We start from the raw sequence: 22,275 nt of genomic DNA, 5'->3' as shown, positions 1-22,275 counted from the left end.
AAGGAGGCCCCTTGCCAATAGCTAGCGAGGAACTAAAGCCTTTACAATCCAAGAGGAACTGAATCCTGTCAACAACCACACGAGTGAGCGTGGAAGCGAATCCTTCCCTAGTTGACTCATGGAGCCACCGCAGCCTTAGCTGCCATCTTGACTGTGGCCTTTGAGAGCCCAGAGTCAGCGGCACCCAGCTAAGCCACACCTGGACAAACCACATGGACTGTGACATCATGAGTGCCTGTTGATTTTTTTAAAAAAATGTTTTTTATTTATTTTGAGAGGGAGAGGTGGTGGGGGGATGCAGAGGCATCGAGAGGGAGATAGAGAATCCCAAGCAGGCTCCTCACTGTCAATGCAGAGCCCGAAGTGGGGCTCAATCTCACAAACCGTGAGACATGACCTGAGCTGAAATCAGGACTCATACGCTTAACCGACTGAGCCACCCATGAGCCCCTGTTTGTTGATTCATGCTGCAAAGCTGCAGCAATAGACAACATATGGTTTTAAAAAGCATAGGTCAGGTATTTGCTGACATTTAAACACATGATTCCTTTATTTATTTTTTTAATTTTTTCTTAATGTTTATTTATTTTTGAGGGAGACAGAGACAGAATGCGAGTGGGTTAGGGGCAGAGACAGAGACACACACACAGAATTCAAAGCAGGCTCCAGGCTCTGAGCTGTCAGCACAGAGCCTGACGCGGGGCTCGAACCCACAAACTGTGAGATCATGACCTGAGCCAAAGTCAGATGCTCAACCGACTGAGCCACCCAGGTGCCCCAAACATGTGATTCCTTTAAACATTGCTTTACACCTTATAAAATTTCTGCCTCTTGACTGGATCTCAGTGTTATCCTCCTGGCCTAAAGAATATAACATAATGACGACCTATCAGATAAGGTTCTTAATATTGAAAGAGCCTTTTTGGCATCAATCTAATCTCCAACTAAGGATAAAAATTAGAGAATTACTAACATCATAAATCAGGGATGCCTGGGTGGCCCGGTTGGTTGAGCGTCTGATTTCAGCTCAGGTCATGATCTCACAGTTCATGGGTTCGAGCCCCGTGTCGGGCTCTGTGCTGACAGTTCGGAGCCTGGAGTCTGCTTCACATTCTGTGTCTCCCTCTCTCTCTGCCCCTCCCCAACTCATGCTCTCTCTGTCTCTCTCTCTCAAAAATAAATAAATATTTTAAAAAAATTAAAAATAAATAAACATATCAGTAATTTTTGTTTGGGTCTACTTCTGATTCCATTACCTGAATTAATTAATGTCTCTTCAGCAGGCTGTGACAGGTCGGGTCAAAGGTAAGAATAATGCCCAGAAGTACTGACCACAAACATCCTTCCTTCTTCCCTAACACAGCAAATTTTTAATGAAAGCTTCCCCAACTAAAAACAGAACAAACATTTCAATAATCTTTGGCTTCGTAAAAGCCTTAACATTCAGGTTTTAAAGACTGTTTTGAGGCAAAATCTGGACCGGGCTGCATTTTTTAGGAGACCACCAGACAGGACTGTCACGTGGCTGATGAACATGAACCAACTTGTATGTTCTTTGAAAGCACAGAAGGAGCACATTTTTTCCAGGCTTTGCACATACTTTCCTAGAACAAATCTGCCCAGCTGACAAAAATACATACACATACCAGAAAATTTCCAGTCTCTGCTGTGGCTACAACTGACTTTTTTATTTTTTCCTTTGGTTTGGGGCAGAGACTTTATTTAGTCCCCCACCCCTTGAAAAAGATAACAAAAAATCCCAGCCTGTGAGTAAGTCAAAACTTTTCATTAAAACACTTGCTGTATCGTTCCTGATGTTTTTTTTTAATGTTTATTTATTTTTAAGACAGAGAGAGAGAGAGAGAGAGAGAGCTTGCATGGGGGAGGGACAGAGAGAGAGGGAGAATCCGAAGCAGGCTCCAGGCTCTGAGCTGTCAGCACAGAGCCCAACGCGGGGCTCAAACTCACGGACCGTGAGATCATGACCTGAGTTGAAGTTGGACACCCAATGGACTCAGCCACCCAGGCACCCTCTGATGGGTTTTAATATTGTCAGATCCCTTGGTTTGGGTGGGGGAAGAAAGTAATGCAGTTGGGAGAAATAGTGGGTGTACGAAGACATAAATCGTCCCAGTGCCCCCCCCACCAGCTCCCTCTATAAACACACACCTGCTTTGGGTGCTTGGGAGAGAGGAGGCTTGTCTGGGTTTTGGAGGTGGGGGAACTTGCAAATATCTCAAGGTGGCTGTAGGACAAAGTTGCATGCATGGCTGTCAGCGGGTTGGCATTTTTGTAAGTGGTTCCGGTGTCTCTTAGGAGACCCGGGCTATGCCTCCAAAGAGAGGCGTCACTCCTGGTCTCTTTCAGCACCAAGCACGGTGCCTGGCATGTGGCAGGTGGCCCCAGCATAGTGGCCAGGTGAACGTGTCAACATCATTCAAAAGAGACCCGTTCTGCTAGGTGTGCAAGCTTTTCAAAGGACAGGTATGGTGCTCCGTGGTAGGGGTGAGGAGGCAGGGTAGGGAGGAGTTCTCAATCCCCAGGCTCATCACCAGTGTGATGGTCTGTGCCCACCCCCAGACCACTAGGAGGGCTGGAGTAACTGTCATTGTCATGGGCTGCACCTCTCCTTGCCCTGGAGACACACAGAGTCAGCACGTTGGCTGCTGGCCAGAGACACGGATTCTCAGGCCAGAGTTTGGGCTCCTTTCAACGTGACTCTGGGAGAAGACACTCGAGACCTCATGAAATCAGCAGGTGGCCCGCTCCCGTTTGTCTGTTGTGGTGGCGTTGTGCTCAGTACTACAGCAATTCTGTGACAACACCAGCTACCACAGTCCCTGGAAAAATCAGCGACCTCGGAGGGACACGTAGGGGTCTCAACGACTTTGGAGGTACCACCTCCAGAGCTGTGCGTCTGGCCTCCCTCACCCACCTCTGCCCCAGACCCGCCTTGGGGTTCACACTTAGCAACATCAAACATCACTCCCGCTGCAGGTGTCTTCCTCCACGACTTCTACAAATGGCCACACACACCCAATATCCTCGAATCAAGCAGGGAAACTGCTGGGAGGTGCTGACATGTCTACAGAACCACGTATTAGGTAAATGCTAAATTTCTGGCAAGTTCCTGATCCTCACAGGGAAAGCTCTACATGCGTACCGTGCAAAAAGAAAGGGTTCGCCTGACACTCACTATCGCTAGCGAGCTGGCCGGGAACTTTGGTTGGAATATCTTTACCAGACAGCGTGCCTACCATCCCGTCCTGATGCGTCAATAGACCCTGGACATCACGAGGGAAACTTTCCACCCTTCACAAGCCCCCCCTCTATTCCACTCTGTCAATGCCATTCGCTGAACGTGGCCTGCCTGCTGAGTAAATCCTAAAAACTCACAGTCTGCTACGTCATCCGCACAGAATCTAACTCGTCAAATACGGCCTGGCCTGAATTCCAGGACCAGGGAAGAAAAACCGTGAAGAAAACAATAGGAATATCAAAAAATTTTACGTGAGTTACCAATGGGCGGTTTCAATGCCAGCTTTGCGGCATTTAAAAGAACTGCAGACGATCTTTCATTTTCGATGATTGGTGAGAAAGGAGCCCCTCCAGGGGCACAAGAGAAATAGGGCCTCTTTTCCAGCCGTAATAGTATCAAAGTTAGTCATCAACTGTCTGCTCTCCTGACCTTCACAAGACCAGGGCTAACCTTCTGAAACAAGACTATGGTAAGACTGAGGTCTTCCAATCCAAGTGGTAGGTCCAATCCAATCCCCAATGAAGAGATTGCATCAAAACAGCTTCCCATGAGAGTCATGCCTTCCCCGGGCACCTGCTTGGAGTTGAATCTCAGAGACAGACCACACAAGGCAAGCTGGGGAAGTCACCCTGGCTATACCAGTGCCTTGCAGAGGAGATAATCGGGGCGCTAGAGACATAAGGGACGCAACTGGCTCCCAGATGCCACCAACCAGAGCAAAATATCGGCGAATCAGCTAAAAACCAATCTGCCTCTACCCCTCCCACATGCCAGTACCAAAAGCATTTAGGGAGCAAGCGGGTTCCACCACTTGCATAAACAGTGTTAGGTCCTGAATCAGGGAGCAACGTACTACCCTCAAGGAGTTTACGATCAGGTTAAACGCAAACACTTAACACAAGTAAAACAATTAAGAGGTGTATTGTAGAGCGGTTTACATTTCACAAAGCACGTTCATGCGCAAAGTCTCTATTCATCTCCCCAAGTATCCCAGAGGTATCCCATTTCACAGATGAGGAAACCGAGAGTCTCTTGACTATGATCATGGGTACTTTTCCTTGGCACCACAGAAGCCTCCCTCCAGGCTGAATGGTCCTGTTTGGTAAAGACACTTCCTCCCACTTGTCCCCATTAAAGTTGCTCCTCAGGTTTGGTCTCAACGAAGTTTTACCGGTGTCAAAATATTGGCTGGAAGGGGGCCTGGGGAGCCTGAGTGTTCTCGGTTTGCTTTTTCACAAAGCCAGGACTGTTCTTTACAAAAGCAAAAGCAGCCATCGGTCAATCCACTCCCCCACGCGTGGGTTGGCTGGTGAGGACAGCGGGAGAAAGTCCATCCCAGGAGAACGGATCACCTCCCTTCCCTCTTCCTCTCCTCACTAGGAACGTCTCACTGATGTTACGGGAGAATTACAGCAGCACCCAAGTGTCCTGGGTGATGTGTCCTTTGGCAGCATGCGGCTCAACGATGGTGAAGTAAAAAGTTTTGCAACCGGGATATGTAAAGGCTAGTGATGCATGAGGACAAGAGAGAACAGAACTCCGAGCGTGGGAGGAGCCAAGGTTTCTGGGTTTGTCTCTTTCTCAATTTTCTCAAAGGTGAAATGGAGTACTGTGTGTGTGTGTGTGTGTGTGTGTGTGTGTGTGTCCCCATGGGGGTGTGAACTGGCAGCCCGACATGGCAGTGATGTAAATCTAGCCACAGGATGAAGAAACTGGTCTGCTTCCTGTCTTTGGACCCAAGAAGGCATCTCAGAAAGGCTGTTGCACTGGTCTTGGGACCCTGATGAGAGAAAAAACACCAATCAAGAAGAAAGTGGCCAGGGGCGCCTAGGTGGCTCAGTCAGTTAAGCGTCCAACTTCGGCTCAGGTCATGATCTCACGGTCCATGAGTTCGAGCCCCACGTTAGGCTCTGTGCTGACGGCTCAGAGCCTGGAGCCTGTTTCAGATTCTGTGTCTCCCTCTCTCTCTCACCCTCCCTGGTTCATGCTCTGTCTCTCCCTGTCTCAAAAATAAATAAATGTTAAAAAAAAAATTAAAAAAAAAAAAAGTGGCCAGGGCCAAAAGGAAGCACAGGTGTGAAGGTTTTAAAACCTGAAACTCGGGCACCTGGGCAGCTCAGCAGGTTAAGCCACTGGCTCTTCCTTTCGGCTCAAGTCACCATCTCATCGTTCCTGGGATCTGTCTACGTAGAGCCTTCTTGGGATTACCTGTCCCTATCTCTCTGCCCCTCGCCCCTCAAAATAAATAAGTTAATTAAACAGAAAAAAGAAACTCTAGGAAAAACTGAGACATCAGCTTTGAGATGTTCTTATTGCTAAATGTCTAATTTTTAGCCCGAGGCACGGAAATCTCTTTAAAACCATTCAAATGAGCCAGGAAGTTGAATTCCTCGACTGTCATCCTTAGTGAACTAGAAGATGGCTATTTCTACACAGCTGCATGGATCCCAGTTTACCTCCTGAAGGTTGCCAAACAAAGAACATAAAACAAATGAGGTGGAACGGGCACATTTTTGGTTTTATAACCTTTTTGGTATTTAGGTTGGTGGGTACGTGAAATTCATTTTTTCAGTGGTAAATATCCATGAAATCCGACTGTATAATTTTCAAAAATTACATTACACTGGAACACTCAGTCCTTCCCTGCTTACCTATCAGTAAATAGCTGAATCTAAATCAGTAAAATTTGAAATAAAATATATTTCACTTTGTGTTATGGGGCTAGCCAGCCTTGTCCCAACCGGTACCCACGTTGTCCCCTGGGAAGACCCTAACACAGCGTCTAATATTTGGCCTCAGGGCATTGTGACTTCTGCTGAGAAAGGCCAAGGGTGAGGTCTGAGGCCCAGAAAGCGCAGGACGTCCATCATCATGGAGGGTTGTTAAAATACCTCTGCTTTAGGGGTCCCTGGGTGGCTCAATCAGGTTAAGCAGCTGCCTTCGGCTCAGATCATGATCCCAGCATTCATGAGTTCAAGCCCCGTGTCGGGCTCTGTGCTGACAGCTCAGAGCCCGGAGCCTGCTTCAGATTCTGGGTCTCCCTCTCTCTCTGCCCCTCCCCCGTTCACACCCTGTCTCTCTCTCTCTCAAAAATAAATAAACATAAATAATTTTTTTTAAATACCTCTGCTTTAGAGATGGCCAAACACGTCTGGTGGAGAGTGGATGAACCTGTACCTTTAGATCATGTATCAAGTACACAACAAAGTCAGAACTGAGGGTGAAAAAGCTACAGAGGAGGGAAGATGTTTCCCCCTGCATGGTCCCCCTGCACGATGCAGGAAGTAACAGGGAACAATTCTCTGAAGGATACGTCATCAGAGGACAAGCCACTTCCAAGAACGCATGTGAAAATAATAATAAAAGAAATTACAAGAGTCTAGAAATCAAAGAAACCAGGCTTTTCGAATTTTAGGAGGCTCCTTCTAATCTGGGCTGACTGCTCAACATCACCATCATCATCATCATCAAATGTGGACCCAGATGGGTCTCACTCTCGTTACCATTTCCCTGATGCTTCTGCCCCATCCACCTTACGCTGCCCGTCTGCGTCCAAACAGGACGCTGCGCCAGCCTGTCTGCCGAGCGCTGTATGAAGGATCCAAAGGAAAAATGACTTTCACCGTCGTTCAGTGCACGAATGGGATCTTTCAGTAGGACGCACATACTAACACTTAGTGGACAGAAAAGGGAGGAGTATAAACCAGGGACAAATGTGGGGCTGTGACATGTGGCATCAGTGACATTACCGAACACAGAACCCTCTGTGACACTAGTTCATTACTGTCTCCCTCACGTCCTTTCTTTAAAAGAATTTTTTTCTGAGTAGAGTGGACACATGATGTTACCTAAGTTTTAGATGCACAACATAGTGATTCGAAACATGTCAGATTTCTAAGGTCATGACGAAGGAAAGAAGGCAGATGTTGACAGGTTAGAATACTTGTCTCTGCAAAAAATGACAATAGCCATCTTCCGGGACATGGGGATCCTTTCCAGTTTTTCTTGGTCCTGTGCTTCAAGAGCAAAAAAAAAAAAAGTGTTTTCCTTTAATAAATCAAGACTCTATCTGCTTTGAAATGGAAAAAATAACTAGATGTGTCTACACCTAGAAAGTGAGCAAATTGTGCCCCCAAGTGGCTGAATGTTGTGGTGGCAGGCTGGCTTTGCAAAACTTGCACTTGTTGGTAAGCCATCTTAGCTAACTGGCTCCCTCCTGATTTTCATTCCAAAAAGGAGGAGGACACCCGAGTTTTGGAGCAAGGCATCGGGAAGGTGAGACTGTGTTCCCAATTTACTCTTCAGACCAACTTGCCACAGCAAAGTCAAGCGCGGGCACTTAAGTATCTGGACAATTCAGGCAACAGGAATTCTCTTTGCTTTTTGCCTGTGTGGCACTATTGTTCCAAATGAAATGCTAGTTTATAATAAACCCCATATTCCACAAGCAACTGCTTGCTAAGACTAGTAAAAACCAAGGACTGGGTTTTCAGGCTAAAGAACTCTGCTAGAGTTCTTTAAAGATCCCTTGAAAGGGTGACAAGCAGGAATTTAGCCAATAAACAGGCTTGCACAGGTGTGAAAAGTTATAGAAGGTTTGTTTTCACTGTAACATCATTTGTTACAAAAGATTGGCAACATCTTAGATGCTCAGGATCATGGGCTAAATAAATCATGATCCATCTGAATGAGACTCAGTGCAGCTGTAAAAAAAAAAAAAAAAAAAAGAGGCAGTTCTATGTATTCACACAGCAGTGCTCTCCCCAATACGGTATTCAACAAGAAATCGAGGTACAGAACAGGGTGAAGATTTTGCTATACTTGCCCTTGTGAAGGGAAGAACACCAGGGCTATATTGGCTCGTACAGATACTGTTTCTCTCCAGAAGGATGCATACTAATAACAATGGTCGTTTCCATGGGCCAAAAACAGGACTGAACGGTAGAATTTACACGATTTTCATCTATTTTGTTCACCAGTATTTCTCCAGTGTTTAGAACAGGGCCTGGCACACTGTAGGTACTCAATATTGATAGAGTAAATAAGAGAATAAAAACAAATAGATATAAACACATACACACACACGTCTTTAAAAGGGTGTCCCAAAGGCAGGCAATTGGATGGCTAGGAGTGTGAGAGAATTTTCACTCTGCATTTTTGTACTTTAGTAATTGAGAACCATTAAAATAGGCTACATGTTCCAAAATAAGTGAAACTCAAACAACTCAAGAAACAAGAATGGGGAGTTGTCATTTCGACAGTTATTTAAGGAAGGTATTGTTTGATAGTGACTTACACCAGGGCCAATCACATCAGAAACCACCAATTATTAATTAGCAGGAATGCTGGAGTGCTGGCAGCATCTGGGCTATGCTGTGAAAATACTCTCCCCATGTGGAGAGGTTTCCCGCTGTGTTGCAGCGTCTTAATAAACCAGGACTTTCTCTTTGCCAAATTCACCTCACCTGATACCCCAGGGTATGTTGGGATTGTTTCCCAAGTCAGGTGGATGGAGTTGCCTGGTCCTCTCCAGGGGGTCTCCCAGTGGGGGCTGGGCATTTGCCCTTTTTTTTTTTAATTTTTAAATATTTATTTTTGAGAGAGACAGAGTGTGAGTAAGGTAGGGGCAGAGAGACAGGGAGACACAGAATCCGAAGCAGGCTCCAGGCTCCGAGCTGTCAGCACAGAGCCCGACGCGGGGCTCGAACTCGTGAGCCACGAGATCATGACCTGAGCTGAAGTCAGACGCTTAACCCACCAAACCATCCAGGCGCCCCCGGTACTGTGTTATTAATTTTCCACTGTGCTTGCTTTGGTGGCACATAGAATAATTCCCCACAGTGGACCCTGAAACACCCCCAGCCTCAAGACACAGTGCTGAAAACGTCCAGTCCGGACGTACGGCCAGCTGAGCTCAGATTGGGAGTCCCCTTCCCTGGACCAAATAAAAGTCTCTCTCAAGGACACCGTCCACTCACCATGGCCCAGCTCCTTCCTGACCACCTCATCCAGAATTACTTCTGGTTCATTCCTTTCCTTATAAATCGTATTCGCTGCATTTTACCTTCCAGACACCCATGCAGGATCCGCTCCCACATTTCTCCTACGCCCTTCTTTGTATCTCTGTGCATCGCAGGTCTGCCAGTCGTTTTCAGACCCCCTCCCTGTGATATGGGAGGCACCTCCCTGTTGAACCAGACATCAGGCGAACCTTGGGAATGCAGACGGCCGGTCTGAGAACATTCAGCTAAATAGGAGGAGGCCTGCAAACAGCTCATTATCCATCAAAGAAATCATGTTCTAACTGATACACTTGTTCTCGGCAAGCACGGTCCTCCGCTGCAAGTCAGCTAATTGGATGAAAAGACCTCAGAGGCTTCTGGGGGCCGGGCTAAGAGATGAAAACGCACTTTATGTGGCTTTCTCTGATATAATCACCAGCTAAAGGGACGGCGAGGTGATTAACAAGCTCATTACAACCTCAGCACCTGTGATCTCCGCACACACCCCCGTGGCGGCTGCAGAAGGAGACGTCCTGAAAGGTCGCGCTGGGCCTTGGCGACAGCCCTGCTCCCCCCCCCCCCCCCCCGTGCCCCCACCGGAAGGCAGCAGCTGGTGTCCCCGTTACCAGCTGCTGGGCGTCCCTGGGAAATGAGCCAGGAGTGGGCTCAAACATGTTTCTGGCCTAACAACTGGTGCTCTCTTCATCTGGCCGTGGAGAAAGGGGTGCCAAACTCAGATTTGGATAATCCTGTTTACCAACCTCATTTTCCCCGATGTTCTTCACAATCATCACTGTCCTGCTGGCGACTCTGCAAAGGGCCCGTGGCAGGGAACGAGGCTTGCGGGACAAGCCTTCACGCCTGTACCCGAGCACGGGGCCCGCAGGGGGCCAAGGCCTCTGGTCTGGAAGACACCAGCCGCTCCTGGGAATAGCACTTCTGGCTCCAAGTTCACCTCCTCCCTTAGAATGTTTATTTTACACGTGACCGACCCGCTTTGGCTCAGGGGGATATTGCTGGAGCCCAGGGTAGTGCTCCTACAGTTCATGCACATTCCTCCTGAAATCAATCTGAATAAGGCAGAGGCACCACGGTGGCATCCACAGAGAACAGACGAGGTGGTGACCCTGAACGAGGGGGTAGGAAGGATGGGGGCGGGGACTGAGGACAGGAAGTCAGTTTCAGCCTATCCTAAACCGATTCTGTTTGAGGCTCCATGGCAGATGCTCCTTGAAGACAGGTAAAAAAATAAATTCTACTGAGTTCCACTCACACGGTGTTCACTAGAAGCCTCACCCGTATTACAGTCCTGTAATATGTGTGCCTCTGGCCACCACTCACATTCAAGGCCAGGAAATTTCCACCTGTCATGAGATCCACGTAAAAGTTCCCTCCGCCAAGGGAGCTCTGCGGTTTAGGTGAAAATTACACAAATTTGGAATTCAAATGCTGGATGTGATACCTTCGGGCATTCCCTGCCTGACCCACAAGACGCACTCTCCCCAAGTTCCAGGTAGATCGAACTTTGACAAGCAAAGTCGTTATTTCAAGTTCATGGGGTCAACCCTCCCTAAAACAAAGCACTATGCCTGAATTGACCGGCTCTGGAAATTTTAATCTTCATGTGTTTGATTTTGGTAGATGGATGCAGCAGTGACCAGGATCAGAGACCTGGAAACAGCAATGTCGACAGGGCGAGTTCCCCAATGCCAAACCCTTAGGATGGTATCCAGAATCCCACTAAGTCAAAGGAAAACTTTTCGGCAAGAAAGACAAACTGCTGTCCCTGTTACATGACAAGACTCTCAGGAGAGATAAGGCTTTAGGACAAACCCACTGTTGATCCCATACTGTGAACAGGTTTAGAGATCCTTGCTTAGGGACACTTTGACCAGAGGGGAAGGGGATAGAAAAGCCACAAAGTTGTGAGTTTCCTGAGGCATAAGGAGATGAGAAGCAACAAAAGGCGGGGGTGGGGTGGGGGGTTGCGGATTTTGACAGAAATGAGAAGAGTGGGTCAGCCAAGGCCAACAGTCCGCTCCCTGATCTGACCCGCTGTTGAGACCTAACCCGAGGCTTCCATTTCTATTTTGTGAAATGGGAGGGAGATACAGGAAGGGGAGAAGCTTCGTCCAGGGCTGGGTTGCTGCTAAGACCAACCTAACTGAAACCACTCTCAAGATTTGGACAAGAAGCTCTCCAAATCCCTTGATGTTTCCCCACTAAGAGGTTCTGAGCCAAGTTCACTGTAACGCTCCTTCCTTAGACAAGCTAGAAAGTATGGCGGCCTCGGAGCCAAGAGAAGGCATTGAAGGAAAACGAGAGACCTGGTTTCTAATGGGCTGGCCTTGGCGCGCCTTCACTGGGCACCTGCGGGTCCGTTTCTCCTGATGCCAAGTCGGGTTCAGAGAAATCTGTCCGGACTTGCCCTGGTTAGTACCCCTCCATCCCTTGAATCATCAGGTGCACTAATGCATTCTGAGTCCCGCTGTGATGTCATTAAGGCAGCATGTTTGCAGCAAGGAGTAGAAAGAGTTGTGAATGCCTCCCCTGGGTGATTGAGTGCTGAGGACAAGCTAAGAATTCATTTGATGCAAGTTTATTCCGCCACAAGTATTTCCTTTTCCAAAGGTAGGATAAAGTTTCTAAAAAAGATACAAACACAGCCTGCACAAGCAAACATGTTCATGCCTTCATCTCCCCCTAGGGAGTGGGGAGCTGAAACCACTAACCCAGAAATACTTATCTAAGGAGAGGGACTGGGGCTGGGTTTGTATGTAGGGAATGAGAAAAGACCACGGAGAGCTGCTTTAGAAAGGATGAGGTAGGGAAGTGACGGCGTGGACTTTACTGGTACTGAAAGGAAGAGGCTCATTTTTTTTTTTCATGTTTATTCATTTTTGAGAGACAGAGTGTGAGCAGGAGAGGGGCAGAGAGAGGGGGAGACAGAGAATCGGAGGCAGGCTCCAGGCTCTGAGCCGTCGGCCCGGAGCCCGATGCGGGGCTCGAACTCACGGACCGTGAGATCATGACCTGAGCCGAAGTCGGACGCTTAGCCGACTGAGCCACTAGGCACCCCATGAAGAGACTCATTTCAAACTGACCGGATGCTTGTTTATATTCCTTTCTGTAATTTTCGGCCTCAATGAATCACTCACCTTCTCTGGGTCTCAATTTTGCGCATCTAGAAATGTGAGGGTGGGGGTGGGAATTGGGTGAGTTTTGAAATTCAGTCCCACATACACACACGTCATACTGGCAAATACGCATGAGGGTCTGGGGAATCAGCTCACTTGTCCTGCTGGAAGGATTGCGCGCTGGTACAGTTTTAGAAACAAGGGGCAGTATGAGAAAAGCTGAAAATGTGTATCACTGGTGACCCAGTAATTTCACTTTAAGGGACGTTGCTTAGGGACACTTTCACACATGTGCACAGAGAGACAAACACAAAAATTCTCACCTTGCATAGGGTTTGTAAGAGCCCCAAATTGGAAAATAAAACCCCAGAAATATGTATTAATAGAAAAACAGGAAATGGATAAGTAAAACATGGCATCTTCACACAAAGGAATACTATACAGCAGTTAAAAAGAATGACTAAATGCTACATAGGGGCACCTGGGTGGCTCAGTCGGTTAAACTTCTGATTCCTGATTTCAGCTCAGGTCATGATCTCGCAGTTCATGGGATCGAGCCCCACATGGGGCTCTGCACTGACAATATAAAACCTCTTTGGGATTCTGTCTCTAATTCTCTCTCTGCCCCTTCCCCACTCATGCAGGTGCATGCACACTCTCTCAAAATCAATAGACGTTAAAAAATAAATGCTATATGAATCTATATTAATATTTCTAAAACACAAGCTGTTAAGGACTTCCCCTTGGTGATACGTGTGACAAACTGAGTAACTATACAGGATAATGATTGTAATGGAGTGCAACCCACCACATCAATAAAATTCATGAATCCACAATAATAGAGAAGAAAACTCATACTGCTGTATGAAAGTATAGGGTAACATAGAGTATAAAGCTATTTAGGTACATTTAAAATGAATATAAGAATAATATCATTCAGGGTTCACAGGTACATGTGTGTATATGGGTGTGTGTCTCAAACCAGAGAAAATAGAGGAAAGAACCCATCCAAGTTCATGGTTAACAACGGCATTTGGGAGGCAAGGTAGAAGTCTGGGACTTGAGGCTGGGGATAAAGGAGGCTTCAATATAACCAGTAAGAATGTACATGTGTATGTGTATAAAATACAAGAAACAACAAATGTCATTTCTAGACGGTAGAGGAAAGGCACCTGTTCTAACATTTTTCCCTGCATTTAAGTTTTTTTCTCAAGATAAGAACTGATAGATATGAGCAGCAATGGCTTTGGAAGACGTGTGTTGACAAGCTTCCCGCCCCAGCCCCCCGAGAAGGCACTCTAAGAAACCGAGGCAGCCTAACTTGTTCGGTTTTTACCGTCTAGTTCCGTAACGTGCAATATGGTAGCCATCAGCCACTTGAAACCATTTGAACTTAAAGTGAAATTAATAAAAGTTAAATAAAATCAAAATTTCAATTCTTCCATTGCACGCAGCCCAATTCAAATGCCGGACAGCCACACGTGATTAGTGGCTATTGTATTGGGGAGCACACGTAATGAGGATTTCTATCACTGCTATAAATATTACTGGACAGAGCTGGTCTTGAGCTAAAAAGCTTTCTTTCAGACAATGAGAACATTTTTGGTCACACTGGTCTCCCTAATATGTCCTTCTGTATGTATAAAATACCAAGGTAATGACTAGCAGGATTATTTCCTTTCTGGAAGGAATATGTCCACTGTAATCCCAAATTCCAACTATGACTGATGTAACATGTTGTTAAATAAAATTAGATAAACCATTTTTAGAAACTGATCTAACAATTATCCGTAGTTATGTAAGCATCCTATTTCATTTTCCCCCAAACTTAAGGAAGTTGAGAAGATCAGTTGAAGGATAATGAACGCATTCTCCAAACAAAACTCTACATGTGGGTTCCAAGGTTTTCCACGAGCCTTAGTTTCTTACCTGTACACAGTATGGGGGACATAGACTTCCCGGATTGGAAATTCCAAAATCTCTTTGTGGGGACGTGTCCGGTTTTCAGGAAAAGGTTTCACTGGCAGCATTTCAGGAGTCAGACAGCAGTTGATGATCTCTGGAGCTGGAGAAATTTCCAGTCTGAGCAAGCCTACAGAGGGAAAACAGAACTGTTTCAGTCAAGACGCTGTCATGTTCCACGGGAGTCAAGAAAGACCGTTATACTATATTTCTTTTATGAAAAAAAAAAAAAAAAGGGATAAGTTGTGGGAGTGTAAGAATTTTGGAATGCTCAGCTAATTTCTGATAGTTGGAGAAAGATCATGCGATGACCACTTTTGAGATTCAGTTTCTAGAAATTAAAAAGCAAGAAATTGTACAAGGAGTAGAAATGGATCTTTAAACTTCCTTTCAAAGCTACCACACTATAATAGCGCACACACACGTGACTACTGGTGGTTTTCAAACTGGGTTCCCTGGTACCCCAGGGTGCTGCAGAAGTGCCTCAGGAACTATCAAATTGCTAATAAGGAAGATGCTCTCCTCTTCTACCAAGGCAGCTCACTTTCACTTTTCTTTTTAAACTACAAGTTCCGTACAATATTTTATTTGATCAAGAGGCTCCTCTGTTCAATTATCTGATTATCCGAGACACCAGATCTAGAGCATGATGTTCCAGAAATAGAAGTAAAAACAGAAATAGAAAGAGAAGTAGAAACAGAAATAGAAACAGATTTTCAAAAATAGTAGACCAAGTCAGACTCTGAACTCCTATGGCAAAATCCCACATCTCATTTAGCAAACATTATTTTATAAACTGTAGCATCAGACAAGTAATGTGTCTACTCATAAGTGGCTTTGGCAAAGCTAGAGAAGAAAAGACAAGCCATCCATACCTGGAATTGACTTGACTCTTCTCTGTAAGGAGGAAGATCTTTTGTAGTCAGCCAAAAACTTGAATAAGTCTTCATCACTAAGGCGATCCCCCTCCTGCAAAAAGAGAAGTTAGGGTTAGCAAGAATGCACCATGGGCTCCCGGGTAGGGGCCAACGATTTCCAGGAAGATTTTGATCTTTAAGTTTTATTCTAACACACTTTCATAGAAATTAGGGTTGCAGCCAATGCTGAAATAATTTAGTTCAACCTCTTGTGAAATATTCCTTCTCAGACCCCTATAGCAATGGAATAGAATAGAAACCCAGAAAACCCAGAAATAAACCCACAATTCTATGGTCAATACATCTTCAACAAAGGAGGAATGAATATACAATGGGAAAGAGACAGTCCCTTCAACAAATGGTGTTGGGAAAACTGGACAGCTAAGTGCAAAAGAATGAAACTGGGCCACTTTCTTACACCATACACAAAAGCAAACTAAAATTAAAGACCTAAAATGTGAGACTTGAAACCATAAAAATCCCCGAAGAAAGCACAGGTAGTAATTTCAATGACACTGGCCATAGCAACATTTTTCTAGGTAATGCTTCCTGAGGCTATGGAAATAAAAGCAAATTCTTAGGACTATATTAAAATAAAAAGCTTCTGCACAATGAAAGAAACAATCAACAAAACTATAAGGCAAGCTATACTGAATGGGAGAAGATCTTTCCAAATGACATATCTGATAAAGGGTTAGTATCCAAAATATATAAAGAACTGACACAACTCAATACCCAAGAAACAACTAACCCAATTTAAAAATGGGCAGAAGACATGAACAGGCATTTCTCTGAAGAAGACATCCAGATGGCCAACAGACACATGAAAAGATGCTCAACATCACTCATCATCAGGGAAATGCACATCAAAAGATGTGGATCAAAAGATGAATGGATAAAGAAGATGTGGTATATATATACAATGGAATGTTACGCAGCCATGAAACAGAATGAAATCTTGCCATTTGCAACAACATGGATGGAGTCAGAGAGAACAATGCTAAGCAAAGTCAGTCAGAGAAAGAGAAATATCACACAATTTCATTCACATGGAATTTAAGAAATGAAACAAATGAAAACAGGGGGGAAAATAGAGAGAGGAAAACTAAGACATAAACTCTTAACTCTAGAGAACAAACTGATGGTTACCAGAGGGGAGAGGGGTGGGAGGAGGGGTGAAGTAGGTGATGGGGATTAAGGAGTGCGCTTACCATGAAAAAAATAAACAAATAATAAAATAAAACAAAATAAAGCTCTGTGCAAAGTTTAAAAGAAGGTGCATTCATTGTTCTCAGGGTAGAGATTTAAGCACTTCAATTTGATATGCCTTATCAATTACCTTATTTGGTTCTTTTATACCCTGACTTTGCATTCTCTGGGCTTGTTTCTTTGTTGGTAAAATGGGATAATAACAGATCCTACCTCAAAGGATTACTTGGGAGGAATACAGGAGTGTACTTAATATTAACAGGGCTCAGAAGAGTGCTTCTGGGTGTAGTGTTGGATAAATGATGCCATTCTGCAGATTGATTTGTCCACTTGGTCTGTCACAGGCTAAGACAGACAATTAAAAATTTGCTTCTGGGGCGCCTGGATGGCTTAGTTCGTTCAGCGTCTGACTTCAGCTCAGGTCATGATCTCGTGGTTCCTGAGTTCGAACTCCGCATCGGGCTCTGTGCTGCCAGCTCAGAGCATGGAGCCTGCTTCCGATTCTGTGTCTCCCTCTCTCTCTCTTTGCTCCTCCCCGCCCCCTCATCCTCTCTCTCTCTCTCTCTCTCTCTCTCTCTCTCTCTCTCTCCCCCTCAAAAATTAACATTAAAAAAATTCCTTCTAGGGACACTTCACGGACAAGAAACAAAAGACTGATCATAAATCCGCAATTGGATCAGATGACTGAATGAAAGAGGAGTGTAATAAAAGAAAGACACCTTTTACAAGGGGAAAAAAAAAATTCCTTCTCTACTACTCCCGACCTATTGTTCCCAGCCTCTCAACAATCTTTCTACTACCTTCTTAGGAAGTCTGTGTGACCATTAGAAATCCAGGCCAAAGGTTTCTCCCCCCCCAGTAACTTAAATCCACTCCTGCGTGCCTTATTCTCTGGAACAATACAGAATAAGGTTCCTTCCTTCTCCGAAGATTTGAAGATAGAGAAAGCATCTTTCCATCTTCTTCCTAGCCTCATTTTCTTCACATGTGTCTTGATTAAGAAGACTAAGTGTCGATACTACTCTCCAGGTGCCTACATGAGACAGGTGTTCTGCTAAGGGTTCAAGGATTCAAGGGCAAGAGCTCTAATCCAAAGGCTGGGGAAAGTAGGCAGGTGGGTCTTATTCCCAGGTACAGATGATAAATGTCAGTTAGATACTCTGGCCCCCACCCCAACCAAAGCAATACAATGGGAAGGGGGATATCCCAAACAGAAACAAATGCACATAATATGAACCTTACCATCTTGACCATTTTTTAGTGGACAGTTATTAGCGTTAGTACATTTACGGTGTTGGGCAACCAATCTCCAGAATTCCTTCATCTTCCAAAACCGAAAGTTTCTGTGTCTATTAAACAACAACTCTCCATTCCTCTCCTCCTCCAGCTTCTGGCAGCCGTCGTTCCACTTTCTGTCTCTATGAAGTTGATTACTCTAAGAGATCCTGTGGCTTTTACATGACCTCAATGTCTATTGAGCTAATAAAAAGCACTACCTGCAATGGTCACCCCTCTATGAGCAAACAAATATGGCAGAAACGTGGAAAGCCTGCGCATGGAACAGGAGTGAGAGGGACAACAGCTGGGCCAGGAAACCCCAAGACCAAGGGGGAAAGGGATGTTTCCGCCAGAGAGTTTTCATAGCCTCATAGATGAACTGACCGTGAGAATTCAAATAGGAGAGTTTGCATTAGTGGGAATGAATCCTTCCGTCAATCAAATGAGCCAACACTTGCTGTGTCCCGGTCACCGTGTGAAGAACACTCGTGTCATCGAACACTCCCAACTGCCCCAAGAAACAAGTCACCTCGTGTCATCGAACACTCCCAACTGCCCCAAGAAACAAGCACGGCCCTTTCTGTTCCGCAGGTAACGAAACTGAGGTTTGACGAGGTTAACTAACATTCTCCCCTAATCATTACGTATACCTCCCCCTTTGGGCTCCAACACCCAGGCCGTCGTGGGGAGAAATCCAGACACACTGTCACATGAAGAGATACCTGCTTGAAAAAGCTGTTAATGGTCATGGGGGTGGCCTTGAAGTTGGATCCGACCCCATTTTCCTCCAAGGAGAGGGCTCTTTCAGAAAGCCTTCTAGATTGGGACAAAGTTCTCCGCTCCCCCACGGAACTTCTCCCTGTAAGGAAAACAACCATCATTCGAAAGCATATACCTTTCTGTTTGAATACACAGAAGTCATTAACTTTATCATGTAAAAGATAGGTTTTTAAGAATGTATTAAAAAAATTTTTTTTAATGTTTATTTATTCTTGAGAGAGAGAGAGACAGAATGCGGGGGAGGGGGAGGGGAGGGGCAGCGAGAGAGGGAGACACAGAAGCAGAAGCAGGCTCCAGGCTCTGAGCTGTCAGCATAGAGCCTGACACGGGGCTTGAACTCATGAACCATGAGATCATGACCTGAGCCAGAGTTGGACGCTTAACCGACTGAGTCACTCAGGCACCCCAAGAAGGTATTATTGAAGTGTAGTTGACGTACAATATTACCTTAGTCTCAGTGTACATAAAAGAGATGTTCAAAGTCACTATGCCAGAACACCGAACATGACCATCGTTGTTTTGAATGAACATTTCCCTCCACTGGCCTTACTTTTCTCAGTCCCCCGGTTGGGGTCCCTAGTCCTCCTGTGACCTGAGTGGAGAAGCCACGAGCAGCCGCGGTCCCCTCCCACGTGGAGCTCAGGGTCGGCCTCCCTGCAAGGGCCAAACTGCGGCCAGGGCTGGGTCTGCAGATGAGCGTTATTGAGCCAACAGTGTTTGCTTTTGTTTTATTTTTGCACTCGCCCTCCGTTGGGAGAGCCATGTACTCGAATGCCCCTGAATGCATTTGGGACTGTGACCCAAACATGCTAGGGTTGGCCCGTGTATGTTCTGAATCTGGGCTTTCTTCCGCACTCCCTGTGAGCCCCGGGCAGTGGAGCCGGGCTCCCTGGCTGACCCGTCTACCAGGGAGTAGAACCCTGAGTCACGCCCACACCTCGGCTCTGGACCCTGGTACTCTGCCTAGTTATGTGTTACCCCTGTTTGTGATTTAGGGGGATCTTGTTGCTTCTGTACTGCCAAATTAAGGGGTTCTGTTGTGAATGGTCAAATTGTTGGGAACGCTAATGTTGCCACACCCCCTCTTCGAATATTCTCGTACCCTTAATTCTTGCTGTGATGCTGTGAGGTGCTTCATGCCTCCACTGCCCGCCTGCATTCGCCACACTGCCCCGGTATAATACACCGCACCTCCCAATTACTTCTTAGGAAGGAGCCTCTGACGTTAGGTTAATTTATCCTTGACCTGGAGATTACTGAGGACTCAGCAAACCCTATGACTGAATCACCTACTTCACGGTGCCCTCTAAAGTCTATGCATAACTCCTTCAGGTAAGGCTACCTGGATCTACATAGAAGTTGGCATTAAACACACACACACACACACACACACACACACACACACACACACACACACACACACCATGGTGTGAAGGTCAGGATTCACTAAAGTGAGGTTTGCTATTGGTAAACCAGAAATAACCCAGCAGTTCTGACTGGCAGTTATGCGACAATAATCCAGAACAGCGGCAGCAATAACAAAGTGCCTTTTCCTCCAGTCCCCCGTTACAGGCAGCATTTCAGAAATGTCAGGGCTTAGGAATGCAGGAGAAAAGTGCACAGCCTTAAATATTTGCTGGACACACAGACACTGAGGACAACAGACACTCCCCCACAGGTGGGGTGGGTTGACCTGAAAACTCTGAACCCTCTTGAACATTTCCATACCCAACCCGTTCAGGAAATTAATGACTCAGACCAAGGGTGAGGTGATGAAAAGGAGAAGTAGGGTAAAAAAAATTGGAACAGTCACTAAATATTCTCTTGGCATCTTTTTTACTGCAAGTGGCAAAACCAACCCAAAACAAAAAAAGACACCACCACCAAACTTGAAGGGACTGGAAATTTTACTGAGAAACCTGAGTTTTGCTTTCAGAAGCCCTGAGTGTGACTTTTCTTACGCTGACGAGCCAGTCACGGTGGCATTGTTGAACCCACTGTAGACAGTTACTACACTTTGTTAATTCAAAAATTTTACTTTGAAATGGAGGTGGCTATGGAAAATTAACTTTTTAAAGTGTCAGAGCATCCAGAAAATTCCAACCAAACATCTTACTATAAGAGTGTATTTCAGCTCCACAAATGTTCATGATAATTGCTTTGGGGACCACTGGCCGCTCAAGCATTTGTAAGTCAGTCACAACAGTGTTTCACCCTATTTATCTTCCTCTTCCTTCCCATTCTTCACACCTTACTGCACCCCAAGCCCCCACTAATAAGCAGCTGACCTCAGAGTGAGTACCCTGGGACACCCCCCCTTTCCCACTGCAGTTGAAAATCTTACCAACCATGGACTCCACATCGGTTACCTCCCTGTCCAGGGTGGAGACATTGAAGAAACTTGTTAAGCTTATGGGAGCCCAGGCAAAAGGCATCCGGTATTTCCCCAAACGCTGGCAGAAGGATTCAGCCTGAAGTTTCAGTTTTTCAATCTTTTCTTTACTCTAGAAGAAAGTAGAAAGGGACAAGCAGAGACAAACTATATGGTGCCAGCAAGAAATCAATGGTCTTTGCTATGAATAGGACAGCCATCTCCAAAATCTCTACCCAACTGATTAAAAAGAGTGAATAGGCAGGAAAAAGATACAACTCATCCTAGAAGTCTAGCTGATAGGAAAATGCAGATTTGAAATGGAAGAGTTTAAAGAAAATCAATATTTAATTATAAATATACCTTCAAGTAAAAAAGAAAAGAAGAAGAAGAAGAAAAAGAAGTCATTGTCGTCTAAGGCTTGTTATACAAGCTAAACAACAAGTGACTCTTTTAGGGGCTAGCCACAGGACTTGGATTTGCACGACGAAATTTTGGAATGAAAAATTTCACATATTATCTACCAAGCTTTCAAGAGAGCCTGTTTTTCAAAAGTTGCCTTGGGAAACTCCAGAAAAATGTATAAAGGCTGCTAACGACTTCCTTATTAGGTTGACCACACTTCCAAGCTGTTCTTTCTAAGTTCAGAATAGAAGGTAAGTTTCAAAAAAATAAATGTCTTGAGTTCAATAAATCTTATTTGAGATTTGTAAGTCCATAGCAGGACACTGATTAAGCCAAGTAGTATTCCGGAAAGGCCATGTTTTAAAAGTCACATTGGAAACTTTTGCAAATGGTTGCTGAGAAAGGATGTCCTTTTCACAAGCTCAGTACCTATGTTTTCTACATGATTTTATGATGTACAGAAGTCTCAGCCTATTTCTAAATATCCACACCAGAAAGGATATTTGGAAACTGGCTGCTACCATTGAGAAAGTCCAGTAGGGCTCAGGCATGGTTCAGTTTCGTGAGGTCTCTGTGGCCTTCACAACCTGGGTCAGAGCCTTGGAGCCAACACAACAGGATGTGGCTTTGTCCTAGCCAACTTTTTTTAGATGCTGGTGGATATGTCATCATTTGTTGAATTCAAGAATTTATTTCTTTAAAAAGTTATCATCAATGACCAGTTTCTCTTCGTTCTTTTTAAAGACACGATTTAGTAATGTCTCTTATGGGGACATATGATAGACTTAACTATTTTGTGGAACTTGGGGAAAATGTCTGCTTATTCTAAAATGTCACCATTTAGTAATACCCCAACATCATACCTTTCCGCCATCGCTCTCTTTGATAACCATGTAGGGTTCTGCACAGTCTCCAATCTCTCCCTGCTGAAGGACTTTTTCAATCTACCAACAAA

At 45.3% G+C, this 22,275-nt stretch overlaps 1 protein-coding gene across 6 annotated transcripts in view; it reads right to left on the bottom strand.

Moving 5' to 3' along the window:
• The window catches only part of DOCK8 (dedicator of cytokinesis 8), a 230,314-nt gene that overhangs the window by 106,063 nt on the left and 101,976 nt on the right, over nt 1–22,275 (bottom strand). For all 6 annotated transcript variants that reach the window (XR_007146129.1, XM_047829190.1, XM_047829191.1 and 3 more), the window contains 5 exons: nt 22,184–22,264; nt 20,889–21,048; nt 18,487–18,623; nt 15,236–15,329; nt 14,328–14,490 (listed from right to left, as the gene is read on the bottom strand). Coding sequence is in view for 5 of the 6 variants with exons in the window: in XM_047829190.1 (XP_047685146.1) it covers nt 14,328–14,490; nt 15,236–15,329; nt 18,487–18,623; nt 20,889–21,048; nt 22,184–22,264 (635 nt within the window). In the remaining variant the exon portion in view is untranslated. The remainder of the gene's footprint in view (nt 1–14,327; nt 14,491–15,235; nt 15,330–18,486; nt 18,624–20,888; nt 21,049–22,183; nt 22,265–22,275) is intronic.

Source organism: Prionailurus viverrinus, chromosome D4, assembly GCF_022837055.1.
Source record: "Prionailurus viverrinus isolate Anna chromosome D4, UM_Priviv_1.0, whole genome shotgun sequence".
Lineage (NCBI taxonomy): Eukaryota > Metazoa > Chordata > Mammalia > Carnivora > Felidae > Prionailurus > Prionailurus viverrinus.
The sequence above is the reverse complement of the archived record's forward strand: the minus strand, read 5'-3'. Positions and strand labels throughout refer to the sequence as shown.